The sequence below is a fragment of the Choloepus didactylus genome, chromosome 10 (assembly GCF_015220235.1).
Source record: "Choloepus didactylus isolate mChoDid1 chromosome 10, mChoDid1.pri, whole genome shotgun sequence".
Classification (NCBI taxonomy): domain Eukaryota; kingdom Metazoa; phylum Chordata; class Mammalia; order Pilosa; family Megalonychidae; genus Choloepus; species Choloepus didactylus.
This window is the reverse complement of record NC_051316.1, coordinates 108271384-108285544: the sequence shown is the minus strand read 5'-3', so window position 1 is coordinate 108285544 and position 14161 is coordinate 108271384. Positions and strand designations below refer to the sequence as shown.

The window sequence follows — 14161 nt, the reverse complement described above, 5'->3', positions numbered from 1 at the left end:
AGAATGAAGATCTCTGTGAATTCATAGGAAGTGATATCCAGGTTATACTGTCAAGTCAAAAAGAGCAAGTGGTTACATTTCTATAGTATGCTACCTTTTATGTAAGAAAGAAAAGGAAATATTTATGCATTTGCTTATTTTTTGCCAAAAGAAACAGAGAAAGGATAAACCAGAAACCAATATAATTTAATTGGTTGCCTACAGGATGTAGGTGGAGGGTTAGAGAGGGAGTCATTTTTTTGCCTGTACCTTTTTGTTATAGTTGTGACTTTTGGAACCAGGTTAATGTTTTATATACTCAAACAACAAACAACAACAACAACAACAACAAAAACAAACAAAAACACAAAAAAACATAAAACAACTAAATCAACAAGTATAGGTAAAAAAAATCCTGAAATTAAATATAAATATAAACAGAAACAAATGAACCTGTTTTTCAAGGGAATAATATAACCATGTTGAAGGGGTTAACAAGAAAAAAGTAATTCAAGTAATTTTTGAAGGTGATATTTGGCTACAGATATTTAGACAATGGACAAAAAGAGCTGCAACTATTCTGAAACTGATTTCTGTGTATTTCAGGATTGAGCAAATGACTACATATGTTGAGGATAATGGGATCCAGATCATTCATGAAAAAAGGAATTACAAATATGAAAAGGAGAAAAATTAGCCTAAGTCCTGTGGTGTTAGATTGGCATTAGAGGTATCAGTATCAACTACTGGTTTTTGTTCTCTCTCCATCGTCTATATATAGACATATATGTATGTTGTGTGAATGTGTGTGTGCATTTCCTAGTTCTGCCCACTGAAAAGGCCTAAAAGTAGCAAAGAGCACATCTAGTGCCCAGATACTGTTTTCTAAATATTCTTCTTCACTAAAAGGAACCAATGCTCCTTGAAGAAATGGTTCATTCCAGAATTGAGATAAGGAAAACATGGTTCTAGAACATCTGGTGTGCCAAAAAATAAGAGCTGAAAGAACACAAGAGGCTCCCATTGGTCAAATCAGGGACAATTTAGGCATCAAAATAAATAGTGATAGTAAAAGAGTATAGCCAACTTAATAAAATAAGGATTGCATGAATCTAAACTCATATAAACAAACATAAGCAAATAGATAAAGGGGAAGAAGGAAAGTTTTTCCTTACCACTAACTAATGAACATAGAAGGAATGATGGAGTTAGTAAAATCACGGTTTGACAAACAGCATAGTAACTATTGGTTCTGGCAAGAATCATTCATGGATGTTTAAACCAGTGGGTGAAAGTTTGATAGTCACAGAATCTGAAAGTCCTCCCCCCTGCAATTATTTAATTACAAAGGGAAAAATAGTACCACAAATTACTTATTAATTACAAAGGAAAAAATAGTAACTTGCAGTGGAGAAACCTGGCAGCAGACACCTCCTTAACCAAGTTAAGTTAACATCACCAGTAACAAGACCAATCTACATACTCTGCCTCCTGATGGGATGCACGAAGAACACAATATCACTTCTTCGGTGTTCCTTGTATTTAATCATAAGAAAACATCACACAAACCCAATTGAGGGACTTACTATAAAACAATTGTGCCTGTAGTCTTCAGTAATGTGGAGCTCAGGAAAGACAAAGAACTGTTCCAGATTAAAGGAAACTAAAGATTTAGACAGGACAACTACAGGTAATTCCTGATTGTGGTCTGGATCCTGGCTGGGCAAAAAAGTAGTCATAGAAGACATTTCCAGAACAATTGAAGACATTTGAATAGTACTCTATCAATGTTAATTTTCTTCCTTTGGATAACGGTACTGCAGTTATGTTGGAGAATTATCTTTGTTCTTAGTATATATACACTGAAGTATTTAGGGGTAGAGGGGAATGATGTGTGCAATTCAATCCCAAATGGTTCAGAAAAAAAGTTAGGGAGAGATAGAGAAGAAGTGGTAAAGTAAACGGGGAAATGTAAACAATGGCTGAATCTGGGTAAAAGGTAAACAGGAGATCTCTGTACTATTCTTGCAACTTTTTTGTAAGTTTGAAATTATCTCAAAATGAAAAGTTACTCTCCACACCCCTTCTCACCACCCCAGCCCCCACCCCCCCCAAAAAACCAGCTATCCTAAAGGTTAAAAAATTTATTAGGTTAGTTAGGTGTGGCAATATATTTAAAAACGATAAAACTACATAACTTGTAAGAGCTACTTCCTGGTAAGGGGGCAGGGGAAAAGAGGAGGGACACAGCCCTGTGATGTGACCGAGGACTTTAATTGGGGGCAGCTGCTCCTGCGGGGGCCTTGCCAGGAGCTGGTGACTTTCACTGGTGGCACAGGGATGGCTCAGACGTCTTCTCCTCCAGGGGAGTTTCTGAATCTGTCTTCATGACTCCTGTTCACCGCCCTCTTGCTCTAGGAGACGCTCCAGCAGCCGCGCAGCCTTAGCAGCCTGTGTGGGTGATGACCACACTCTAGAACGGTCAGGGCCTCCCAATGAGGCACGGCTGGAACGGCCACTGATTCTGGGAGTAGCGGTTTAGGTTTCTCTTGTGAAAACCTGTCTGGGAAGCTTGATCATTCAGATCTGAAAGAATGAAGGAAAAAAAATGTCCTTATAAAGGACTTTTAATTGGGTCTGGATGAACTGCCCCGGTTGTACCCGTCTCGGATCATTCCTCAGACTCTCAAACACTGAGACAAGGTGGCCCAGCCAGGGACTCGGGAGCCCTTGGTGACAGGGAGAGTTTCTGGCAGTGGATTTTACGTGGCGCTATGTTGGTGATGCTAGCGTGTCTCGCAAGGGGCCGTGGCATGGAAAGTAGGACACTTGGGCCCAGCCTGGCTTTGACATGAACATCACTCCCTGACTGACTTCTAGAAAGTCCCTTCTGCTCTTTGGGGCCTCAGCCTTCTCTGTACAATGAGAGGATGGACTTTTAACCATGGAGCCCTGAGATGGGTGGGAAGGAAAGAAAGGAGGCAGATGAGCCAGTGGGGCTGCCCGCACCCCACCTTGATTCAAGCAGAACAGGCCCCATTTGATCTTTTTCAGATATTAGACTTTGTTTGCAAGGAGGGTTTAGCTATTAAGAGCTCTCAAAAGACGGGACTGGGTGATCATTAGCCCTCAGCCATCCAGGCTCGTGGGTTGGTTGTGAGCTACGTGAGACCATCCCGGCTCAGAGCTGGTGCCCAGCAATGTGATTACGATTCTTTCTTCCCGGACTGTGCCACTGTTCTGGAGCGGGCATGACCCTTCTCTGGCCCAGAGGCATCTCTTCCCTAGCTGACCTATGCTGATGCCACAAGCGTTGACTGGCACTGTTTACATGCCATAAGCGTGGCTGGGCTTTGCGGGAACAACAGTGAACAAAACTGATGTGAGTCCTGTCCTCCTGGAGCTTGCTGTCGAGAGGCTGAAGTCAACACGAAGTCCACAATCACATGAAATACATATGTGAAACAAGTGCCCAAGGGCTCAGAAGGAAAGCTATGGTTGTGTATCCTCTCCCTCCAGACCAGTTCCTCCTCTTGTAATTTCTACCTTGGAAGCCAAGTCTGACTTAGACCCTGGAACCTCCCAGCGTGCTCTAGAATGTGGCTGCAGCTTCCTAATGGAGACGTCCTGTCTATTCTGTCATCCCACTTAGGTGAGTTCAAATATCAGTGGGGTCTGGCCCTCAGGACAAGGCCCCTTCCCCTAGGGGTTCCTGGTTAGTCTGGCAATGCCCATTTAAGACTTACCCTCAAACTCACTGCTGCTGGTAGAGCCCCTCTTCTCTGGATGGATCAGGGGTTCTCCCGCAGGCAAGGAAGAAGTTGCTTTGGTGTGCTTGGGACTTTGTCTGTTCAGCTCATCCTTTTGAAGCTTCAAATCTGGCAATGAAAATCCCATGCTGTCATGTAGGGGAGGCTCAGATAATGGAAGTGAAGGCATTTTGCCGTCTCTGATACAGTGCACTTAGGCAAATGGCCAAGACAGGGTGGCGGGGTACCCGAATCTACCTCTTCCCAGCCTCCAAGTGCTCCCCGCCAGAAGCAGGTGCTGGATTAAAACTATGTACTTTTTTTAAAAAAAATCAAGTTTACTTTGTTTATAAATATAATGCATATCCATTAAAGAAAATTTAGGAAATACTGAAAAGTATAAAGTAGAGGGAAATGTCCCTAAACACACCTCCCTCTAGATAAAATCATAGTTAACATCTCTTTTCCTAGGCATATTTTTACATAGTCCATCACGTACTATATATATTATGTATATATTTATGTTTTTCACATACGTTATAATATAAACGTTTTTCTCCTGTCACTAAAATTTAAGAAATGATGATTGCATATTATTCTATTTTATGGATAGTTCAAGATTTATTTAACCAATGTTCCATTGTTGGATGTTTAGACTGTTTTCAATCTTTTACTACCATAAGTAATGTTGTGATAAACATTGTTGTATTTCAGGTTTTTAATATATGTATATGCCTTAGGAATCTAGAAGCACAGGATTTTGTCAACAGATGGGGCTGTGTTCTGTACTAAATAGCTCTGCTACTTACTAGCTGCAAATCTTGAGCAAACTGCTTAATCTCCCTCTGCCTTATTTTCATACCTACAAAATGATGATGATGATAATATCCACTTAGAGTTACTGTGAGGACTATGTAATATCAGTCTCCTTGCAGGTAGGCTCTGAGGTAGTAGGGAATTCATCTGATTACAGACAGCAATGTCCCTATTGTGATTGGGGCTCAATAAGTACTATTATCTTAGGAAAAAAGATGGGCATTTTTCAGGTTGATTTTTTTAATTGAGAAATTACTTTCAGGGGAAGTATTTTAAAGATCCTCACATGTGGATTTTTCCATTGCACTGCCTCATCTCTCAGTGGGCCTGTGCCAGATTCTTGACCAGCTCCTCCCCCACGTGACTAATCGTCCTAACTTTGCTTGAGTTTGGCAGTAATGCTCCTTTTTCCTGTCTGACATTGCTGCTTTAGACCACCACAACCTCCTATCCCGGATCATCAGAAGAAGATTATAAACTGAATGCCAGTGCTCCTTCTCAACCCCTCTTTTCCCTTGACAAGGAGCCTTGGAAGCTACAGTTTCCAGATGTGCTGCCTAAAGAAAATGGAAAATATAACAGAGGGATGGCTGTTTTGTACTAGACTTCAGATGAGCAAGAAATAAACTTTTATTTTGCAAACCGTTCAGATTTCAAGGCTTAGACTTTGTTTTAACAGCAGAGCCTATCCTATCCTGACCAATATGCACATATTGCTTCTATTTGTTGAGTGCCGACTTTGTGCAGGCCCTGTGCTAGGTGCTTATGTATGTTACCCAATTCGATCCTCCCAATGATCCTGAAAAGTAGTAATATATTCTGAGTATCCCCATTTTACAGGTAAGGACACTGAGGCTCAGAGTGAGAGGTTAAATGATTTGCGCAGCTTCTGTGGCAGAGCTGAGATTCGAGCTAGCGTGTCTGGCCCCAAAGGCAGGGGTCTAAACCACCATCTTTATGGTCATTAGGTAAGTGCTTCTCAAACTTTCATATACCTTCAAATTTACCTGGGGTTCCTGTTAAAATGTAGGTTCTGATTCAGTAGGTCTGGAATGCGGCCTGAGAGCGTTTCTAACAGGCTCCCCGGTGATGCCGATTTCGCTGGTCCATGGACCACACTTTAAACAGCAAGACCTTAGGCTCTCTTTGTTCATTGGTTTGGGTACCCACCCCTCTACCTCCTTCAGGTTGGATCACTGCTCAAAAGGTGAAGGAAATATGAGAGTATCCCAGCAGGAGGAGATGAGCCAGCTGTGGTCTAGGGAGGCCACTCAGGTTGTCCTTGTCTGGTACCTACTGCAGGGTGATGGCTGATGCTCTTGGGTTTGACTGGGAACCTTGGAGACGTTGATGTCATGGGGCTCCTCACAGTTCCTGCAGCATAAACAGAAGATCTTCGAGGCCAAGTTTTGGTGAGCTGCTGTAGGAGGAAAAGGAACAGGCCATGGACCCTGGGATCCAAATCCCAGATGCCTATTGGCAATTTTGCTGTGGTGGGGGCCATATTGGACCACCCTCTCCCAGGGTATTATACCCCTCCCCTTCCCTAGCCTTCTGAAGCTCCCCATAGCCATCAGGTCCAGGACCTTCTGCCTGGGGGTTGTCTTCTTTTAAGGCCATTTTTCCTCCTCTCTGCAAAATTTTCTTACCCATGGGAAGGAGTTGATGCTTCTACTCTGCCAGCTCTGCCCGCAGGGGTGCCTTGTTGAATCAGCTGATCTTGAATTTGAACCCAGTACCCTGGGCAGGACTGATTCCTAAATCAACGTGAGACTGTGGCTGAAAAATGCCAGTCCTTTACCTGCATTCACTCTCCAGATAAGATCCAAACATAGTAAAGACCCAGCTTATCAAGAAAAGGTGCACACAAGCATGCTCAGGTTTTAGAGAGATCTGTATTCTACTCCCTTTCTAGGTGCATGCTCTTGAGCAAATTCCTTAATTTTCTTGAGTCTCACTTCTATCATGTGGAAAATGGGAATAGCAGTGCCTACTTTGCAGAAGTAAAGTGTTCAATAGATGAAAAATGACCACTGTGGTGCCAGGTACACAATAAGTGTTCAGCCAATGTTCCTTCTATTTCCTTCTCCTCTCCTTCATTGGCTTCAAATTATTCCAGCTGGTACCCAGGTCCCTTGGGGACATGGTAAAGTCTTGTAGCTTTAAGTCCTGCTTTGGCCACTGACTTGCTATTTGGCCTTTGGTAACTCCATGATGTTCTCTATGTCTCAGGCTCCTCATCAGTAATAAGAGGAAGTGAGGACAGATAATCTCTCTAAGGATCCTTCTGGTTCTGGTGATCTGAAATTATAGATCTTTCCTTAGTCCCAAACTCCTTTCTTTGTGGATCAACTTTTCCATATCTTGGGACACTTCTATTCTCACTCACCTTCCTACGGCAAAACACCGTTTTAGGGAATTTTTATCATAGTACCAGTCAAGTGTCCGTCAAAACACCCAATTCACTATGAGAGTTGCCTTGCCCATGGGCACTTTCTTCTCACTTCTTCCACTGCTATACCCTGGTCTAAGCCACTAGCATCTCTTGCCTGAATTATTGCAAAAGCCTCCTAACTGACATCACTGTGTGTGTGTGTGTGAGTGTTTTATGCTGACCCCTTAATTTTTTTTATTCATTTTATTGAGATACAGTCACATACCATGCAGTCATACAAAACAAAGCGTACATTCAGTTGTTCACAGTACCACCACATAGTTGTGCATTCATCACCAAAATCAATCCCTGACACCTTCATTACCACACACACAAAAATAACAAGAATAAAAATTAAAGTGAAAAAGAGCAATTCAAGTAAAAAAGAACACTGGGTGCCGTTTGTTTGTTTTTCCTTCCCTCATTTTTCTACTCATCCATCCATAAACTATACAAAGGGGAGTGTGGTCCTTATGGCTTTCCCAATCCCATTGTCACCCCTCATAAGCTACATTTTTATACAATAGTCTTCAAGATTCATGTGTTCTGGGTTGTAGTTTGATAGTTTCAGGTATGTACTGATAGCTACTCCAATTCACTAGAACCTAAAATGGTTGTCTATATTGTGCGTAAGAGTGCCCACCAGAGTGACCTCTTGGCTCCTTTTGGAATCTCTCTGCCACTGAAGCTTATTTCATTTCCTTTCACATCCTCCATTTGGTCAAGAAGATGTTCTCCATCCCACAATGCCATGACCCCTTAATTTTTAATACAAAATCTGGGGTAGTCCTATTAAAATGTATCATGTCACTCTCCTGCTCAAAATTTCCAGGATAAAACTTACAATGGATGAGGAGATGCAGTATACAAGAAAGAAATGGAACTATGCAATAGAACTAAATAGAAATCCTAGTTCTAATAAACCAATATCTGAAATAAAAATTTGTTGAGTAAGATTAACAAAAGACTGGACACAGTAGACAAAATGATCACTGGATGTGAAAAAAGATCAATAGAAATTATCTAAAGTGAAACATTGAAAACAGGTTAAAAAAAGAACAAACAGAGTAGCATTGACCTGTAGGATACTATCAAGCTAACAGAGATGTAAAAAGGGTCTCAAAAGGAAGAAAGGGCAGCAAAAATATGTGAAGAATTAAGGACTGAACTTTTTCCACGTTTGGTGGAAAAACATCCACACAAGTATGTAGTGAACACCAAGCAGGAAAAACAGAAAGAAAATAACTCATAGGTACATCATGGTCAAATGACTAAAAACTAAAGAAAAAGAACAAAATCTTAACAGCAATCAGGGTAAAAAAGACCCCTTACACATTGGGGAAAAAAATCTGCTGAGGCTGACAGCTGAGTTTGTATCAAAAACAATGCAAGCTGAAAGACAATAAAGTAACCCTTTTAAAGGATGAAAGAAAAAAAAAAGAAAGAAAAACAGAGAGACCCTGAAAAAGCCATAACTCCACCTTCAGTAAAAATATCCTTTAGTAATTAAGGTGAAATAAAGACATTTTCAGATGAACAAAAACTGAGAGAAGTTGTCTCTAGCAGACCCTTGCTCTAAAAGATGCTAAAGGAAATTCTTTAGGTTAAAGGAAAATGAAACCAGATTGAAACTCGTATCTTCAGAAAGCGATGAAGAGCACCAGGAGTGGTAAACATAGGGATAAATGTAAAAGACTCGGTTTTCTTTTTTTTTCCAAATCCTTTCAGTGGCTTCTCATATCCCTTGGAAGAAAAGCCAGAGTTCTTTTCTGGGCCTTAAGATACTTCTTGATTTAATCATCATCCCAACCAGCCATCAGTACCAACTTTTCAGCCTCATCTCCTGCTACTCTCCCCTCTAATTCCATTTGATGCACACTGCTCTCTTTGCTGATTTTTAAACATATTAAGCTTTCAACTGCCTCAGTTGTGTTTGACTTACCCTCTGTTGGAAATTCTGTTCTCTTGGAGAACTACATGGCTCATTCTGTCATTCCTTGTCATTGCTTAAATGTTACCTTTCCTAGTTAGACTTTCTCTGACCACTGTATTTAAAATTTCACCCCCTTGCCTTGCCCAGCACTTCCTAATCCCTTCACCCACTTATTTTTGTTATTTTCTAACACTCTATGTAATTCATTTACTTATTGTGTTTGTAGTCTCTTTTATCCCATTTGATCGTAAATCCTATGGGAGCATGGATTTTCATCTGTTTGGTGTAGGCTGTCAATAAGTAGTGCTGAATGAATAAATGAACTAGCATTTATTCCTGTTTTGTCTTGCAGGCACTCGGCGGCACTGAGGGTTGGGTGGTAATTTTTGTACCAGGTACATCACAGCCTGTAGGACCTGGTATATGCCACTCACACGTTAATTTTGGGTTGCTCTCTGACTGCTGGTTGGAACTATGTGCCTTCTCCACCCACCTTCTTGTTCCCTATTTTGGGGAATGTTTCTCTCACATTCATTGGTGTTTTGATTTTACTCACCAAATATCTCTTCAGTCTCTCTGCTACAATTGATTCCCATTGAGCATTTACCATAAGATAGGCATTAAATAGTGGGCAGTGCTATAGGGGAACGTGCTATAGAGATGTCGTGGGAAGACACGGGGGAACCCCTAACTCAGCCCAGGAGTTATTTCTGAAGAAAGTAACCCCTGAGCTGAGTCCTGAGGTTTGATGAGTGAAGGAGTGAGGTGAGCCAGCCCAGGTGGAGGGAACAGTTTGTAGAAAGGCCCTACTTAGTAAAAGTGCCATTGAGGGGAACTGCCTACACAGCATCTCTTATGGCTGTAGGATAGTGAATGTGGCCAAGAGAAGACAAAGCAGAAGAGATTGACATTGGTGACCACAAAAAGAGTTGGACCAATAGACTTGGGATTCCCGGAAGGGTTTGAGGCAGAGGAGCAATATGGTGGGATTTGCATTTTACCCACATATCCTGGCTTTAGGTGGAGGCAAGGAAGCCAGCGAGAAAGTTTTAGGAGTAGTCCAGGTGAGAGGTGATGGTAGCCTGCACTACAGTGAGGACAATGGAAAGCGTAGGCCTGATAAGCTCCTGCCACAAGGCAGCCCTGAGAACTACTAATGGCTGGAGGTCTGTTAGATCAGTGACCAAATTGTGCAAAGGCAATTGCTAAAACTTTGTCTTGGGTCCTGCTCAAAACGTTTATGAACACATACTCCACCCTTCAATCATGAAAGAAGACCACTTTACTTAGCCTGTATTCTGGGGTCAGTGGCTTCCAGGTGGTTGATCACCAGGCCTCTTTGTAGACTTTGCTTGGCTGAGGAAATCGAGACACTGCGTAAGGACAAACTTTTGACCAACTGTAGTGTCCTCTTTCCTGTTTGTCATGGTCTCATCTACATTAAAGTTGCTGCCTTTTTTGGGCAAATGCCTGCTTTGAATATATGCTCTCATTATGTGTACTCCCACGTCTTTATCTTAACAAATGGCAAAATTACACTATAAGACTTAGAATTACAGTGGCCATTATGCGGAAATTTTGACATAAAAAATAAGAGATATAAGAGGCACTTTAGAAAAAGACAGAAAACAAAGATAGCAAACATTCACTAGAGGGCTTCTTTGATTGGTAAGCTCTGGCCTTAGGGAAAAAAAAGAAGGAAAAGAAAGATTTTACTCTCACTAGAACTTTCTAAAACCTACTTTCTTTGCATTTCACTTTCTCTTCACCCAGCTTTATCTTTACCACCCACTCACACTCCATCTATTCCTTCCTTTGAACTCCCCAAACAACTTTCCTCAGGGGGTGGTTCTCTAGAAAAGAACAATCGCATTGCACAATAGCTCCTTAAAACTCCTGTAATAGAAGGTGGCTCTAGAGAGCTTGAATTTAAACCCTGGGTGAGATTTGAGTTGAGAATATTTAAAATCTTCCCAGACTTCAGAATGACAGAAAGTTTCTGTTTAAACCAGGAATCTGTTACTCATTGCCCTGGACTATAGTTATTTGTACCAATTAATTCACTTAACTGTTGACCTTCAGATGTGAAAAATGTTTAAAAGCAGCAAGGTAGAAAATACCAGGAGAGATTTAAATAACCGATGTATTCATAATTCAAAAAATGGATTTGAGAAACTAAGAAAAATAGGAAATGTACCCTATAAAACCATCTCCAAAGACTTTCTCTTAAGGATATATTGGACAAAGATGCAAAATTGCAAACAAAAAATGAAATTGAATCAATAGGAGGCTTAAAATAGACTGTAGGAAACTTTTGAACCCATTTGGGGGCAGATCAACAGCTTACATAAAGGGAACCTTTTCTTCTGTTTTTGCAAAAGGCTCAGACCTGAAATCAGGGATGTAGAGAAAATAAGTTGGAAAGATAAATGTCAGTTTAGATCTCCTGATCATTTTCAAAGGGACCTAGAAAACAAATTAGCTAGACATCAAAATAACCTTATGGCCTCCTGGATAAAATAACCTGCTCCTGAAATAAAGACAGGGCAAAAAGTTCCAACGTTCTTTAAGAATTGGGAGACTATGAATAAGGACACTAATATTTAATGCAAGCAGAAGGGCCATTGGAAGAGCTAGTGTTCCTTACTGGTCAGATGGACATTAGTCCAAAATCTGTCCAGTGGTGCCTTTTGGAGGAGACCTTAGTACCCAGTACTTCCCTGTCCTTCCTCTAAATTACCAAGGGGAATTGTCTATAAATATAGACAACAACATTTGCTGGTTGCTCTGGTTGCCACTCTATCTACCCTTCCTCTCATTACTGTAATCCTCAGCTGTCATTGAGTACTAAGACCACATGGTACACATCAGATCAGCATCTACTGTAGCCTGTCCCTTGACCAGTGGTCAAAGCTTATATTCCTTGTCTCACAGCAGTTATAGCCTTGGCTAAATTAGTCATTTGTTATATTATATTACAATATGTTGTATTATGTTATGTTAAGATCATTTTTATATCTGACAGCTCCACAGAACTTGTGGCCATTTCTAGAGCAACTAAAATTGGTAAGAATAAAAGAATAAAAAATATTGTGATAGCCAATATGAATTTGGAATAATTCATGATATTGACATACTACGGGAATAAGGGAAGGTTTCTTCAAGTACTCAGGTATCCTGTAATAATTGACTATATATATATAAAAATTGCTTGATGCCTTGATGCTATATAAATAAATAGCTATCATAAAGATAGACACCAACAATAAAAGAGATGATTTAGACACTAGAAAGACTATTATAGCAGATTATCATGCTAAACAGGTGACTAACTGAAATCCTCATGCAAAGACATCTTATAGAGCCAAAAAACAGTTCCAGGAACAAGTTATAGGATTCTGTCATAGATGCACAAAAATTTGGTCTCCAACTCTGAGGACAAATACTAGGAATCATCAGGTAGTAAAATCCAAAAGATAAGATCCGGTGAAACCAAGAAGGCCACCAATATAATCAGATAAACTCAGATGGATGTTTTCCAAAATCCTCTATGATATAACTCATCACAGTAAAGGCATTTCTTATAATGTTAAGTTATCACTGGTGGGGAAACTTCTAGGATAACATAGAATATGACCAGTTCATGCCTCATCTGTAGATCAACATAATCCTGGAGAAACTGTAAAGGAACTGCACCCTAGGGATATTCTGAGCATTTAGAAATGGAATTTACACAAGTGCCTCCCTCTAGGACAATAATTATGTACTACTATTAGTATGCTTATTTTCCAAATGGACTCAAGAATTTCCCTGTAAAAATCAAAGCACCAAAATGGTTAAAAATTGATTAGATTTTTGTATTTCCTGCCTGGGGCATTCCATCTTATTTATTCAGTAATAGGGGCATACATTTTATTTGCATAGTAATTCATGAATTATGCAAGGCTCTGCCTTTTACTCAGAAATGTCATTGTAATTTCTATCCACACTATAATGGAAATAAGAATTGGGAAGTAATTCCCATTGGTTTTTTTTTTTTTTTTTTTTTTTTTATTTTTTATTTTTTATTTTTTTATTTTATTTTTTTTTTAATCATCATTTTATTGAGATATATTCACATACCACGCAGTCATACAAAACAAATTGTACTTTCGATTGTTTACAGTACCATTACATAGTTGTACATTCATCACCTAAATCAATCCCTGACACCTTCATTAGCACACACACAAAAATAACAAGAATAATAATTAGAGTGAAAAAAGAGCAATTGAAGTAAAAAAGAACACTAGGTACCTTTGTCTGTTTGTTTGCTTCCCCTACTTTTCTACACATCGATCCATAAACTAGACAAAGTGGAGTTTGGTCCTTATGGCATTCCCAATCCCACTGTCACCCCTCATAAGCTACATTTTTTTTTTTTTTTTTTTTTTTGTTTTTTTTTGTTTGTTTTCCTTTTAATGTCAACTTTATTCAAATATGTAAGATTAATTGCTATTTTCATCTGATAATCAATATATCAGGGTTTGATTTTTCTGCCTGCCATTTCTGCATTTTTTAAATTCAATTTTATTGAGATTGTTCACATACCTTACAATCTATCCAAAGCAAATGTGTTTTTTTTTTTTTTTTTTTTAATCATCATTTTATTGAGATAGATTCACATACCACGCAGTCATACAAAACAAATTGTACTTTCGATTGTTTACAGTACCATTACATAGTTGTACATTCATCACCTAAATCAATCCCTGACACCTTCATTAGCACACACACAAAAATAACAAGAATAATAATTAGAGTGAAAAAGAGCAATTGAAGTAAAAAAGAACACTGGGTACCTTTGTCTGTTTGTTTCCTTCCCCTACTTTTCTACACATCCATCCATAAACTAGACAAAGTGGTGTTTGGTCCTTATGGCTTTCCCAATCCCATTGTCACCCCTCATAAGCTACATTTTTATACAACTGTCTTCGAGATTCATGGGTTCTGGGTTGTAGTTTAATAGTTTCAGGTATCCACCACCAGCTACCCCAATTCTTTAGAACCTAAAAAAGGTTGTCTAAAGTGTGCGTAAGAGTGCCCACCAGAGTGATCTCTCGGCTCGTTTTGGAATCTCTCTGCCACTGAAGCTTATTTCATTTCCTTTCACATCCCCCTTTTGGTCAAGAAGATGTTCTCCATCCCACGATGCCAGGTCTACATTCCTCCCCAGGAGTCATATTCCACGTTGCCAGGGAGATTCACTTC

General features: G+C 39.9%; 2 protein-coding genes across 9 annotated transcripts in view; one reads left to right on the top strand and one right to left on the bottom strand.

The window, feature by feature from the left end:
- TMEM268 (transmembrane protein 268) overlaps nucleotides 1–5190 on the top strand; it is a 52843-nt gene extending 47653 nt beyond the window's left edge. For 6 of the 8 annotated variants that reach the window (XM_037850680.1, XM_037850683.1, XM_037850684.1 and 3 more), the window contains 3 exons: nucleotides 586–709; nucleotides 3499–3631; nucleotides 4978–5190. The gene's annotated coding sequence lies outside the window, so the exon portion shown is untranslated. The remainder of the gene's footprint in view (nucleotides 1–585; nucleotides 710–3498; nucleotides 3632–4977) is intronic. The other 2 variants (XM_037850685.1, XM_037850681.1) reach the window with 1 other exon arrangement.
- On the bottom strand, nucleotides 2462–6197 carry TEX48 (testis expressed 48). The gene is made up of 4 exons (XM_037850822.1): nucleotides 6194–6197; nucleotides 5842–5964; nucleotides 3726–3857; nucleotides 2462–2565 (listed from the first exon to the last, which is right to left on the bottom strand). The coding sequence occupies exons 1-4, from the start codon at nucleotides 6195–6197 to the stop codon at nucleotides 2462–2464; spliced, it is 363 nt and encodes a 120-aa protein (XP_037706750.1).
- Nucleotides 6198–14161: the final 7964 nt, after the last annotated feature.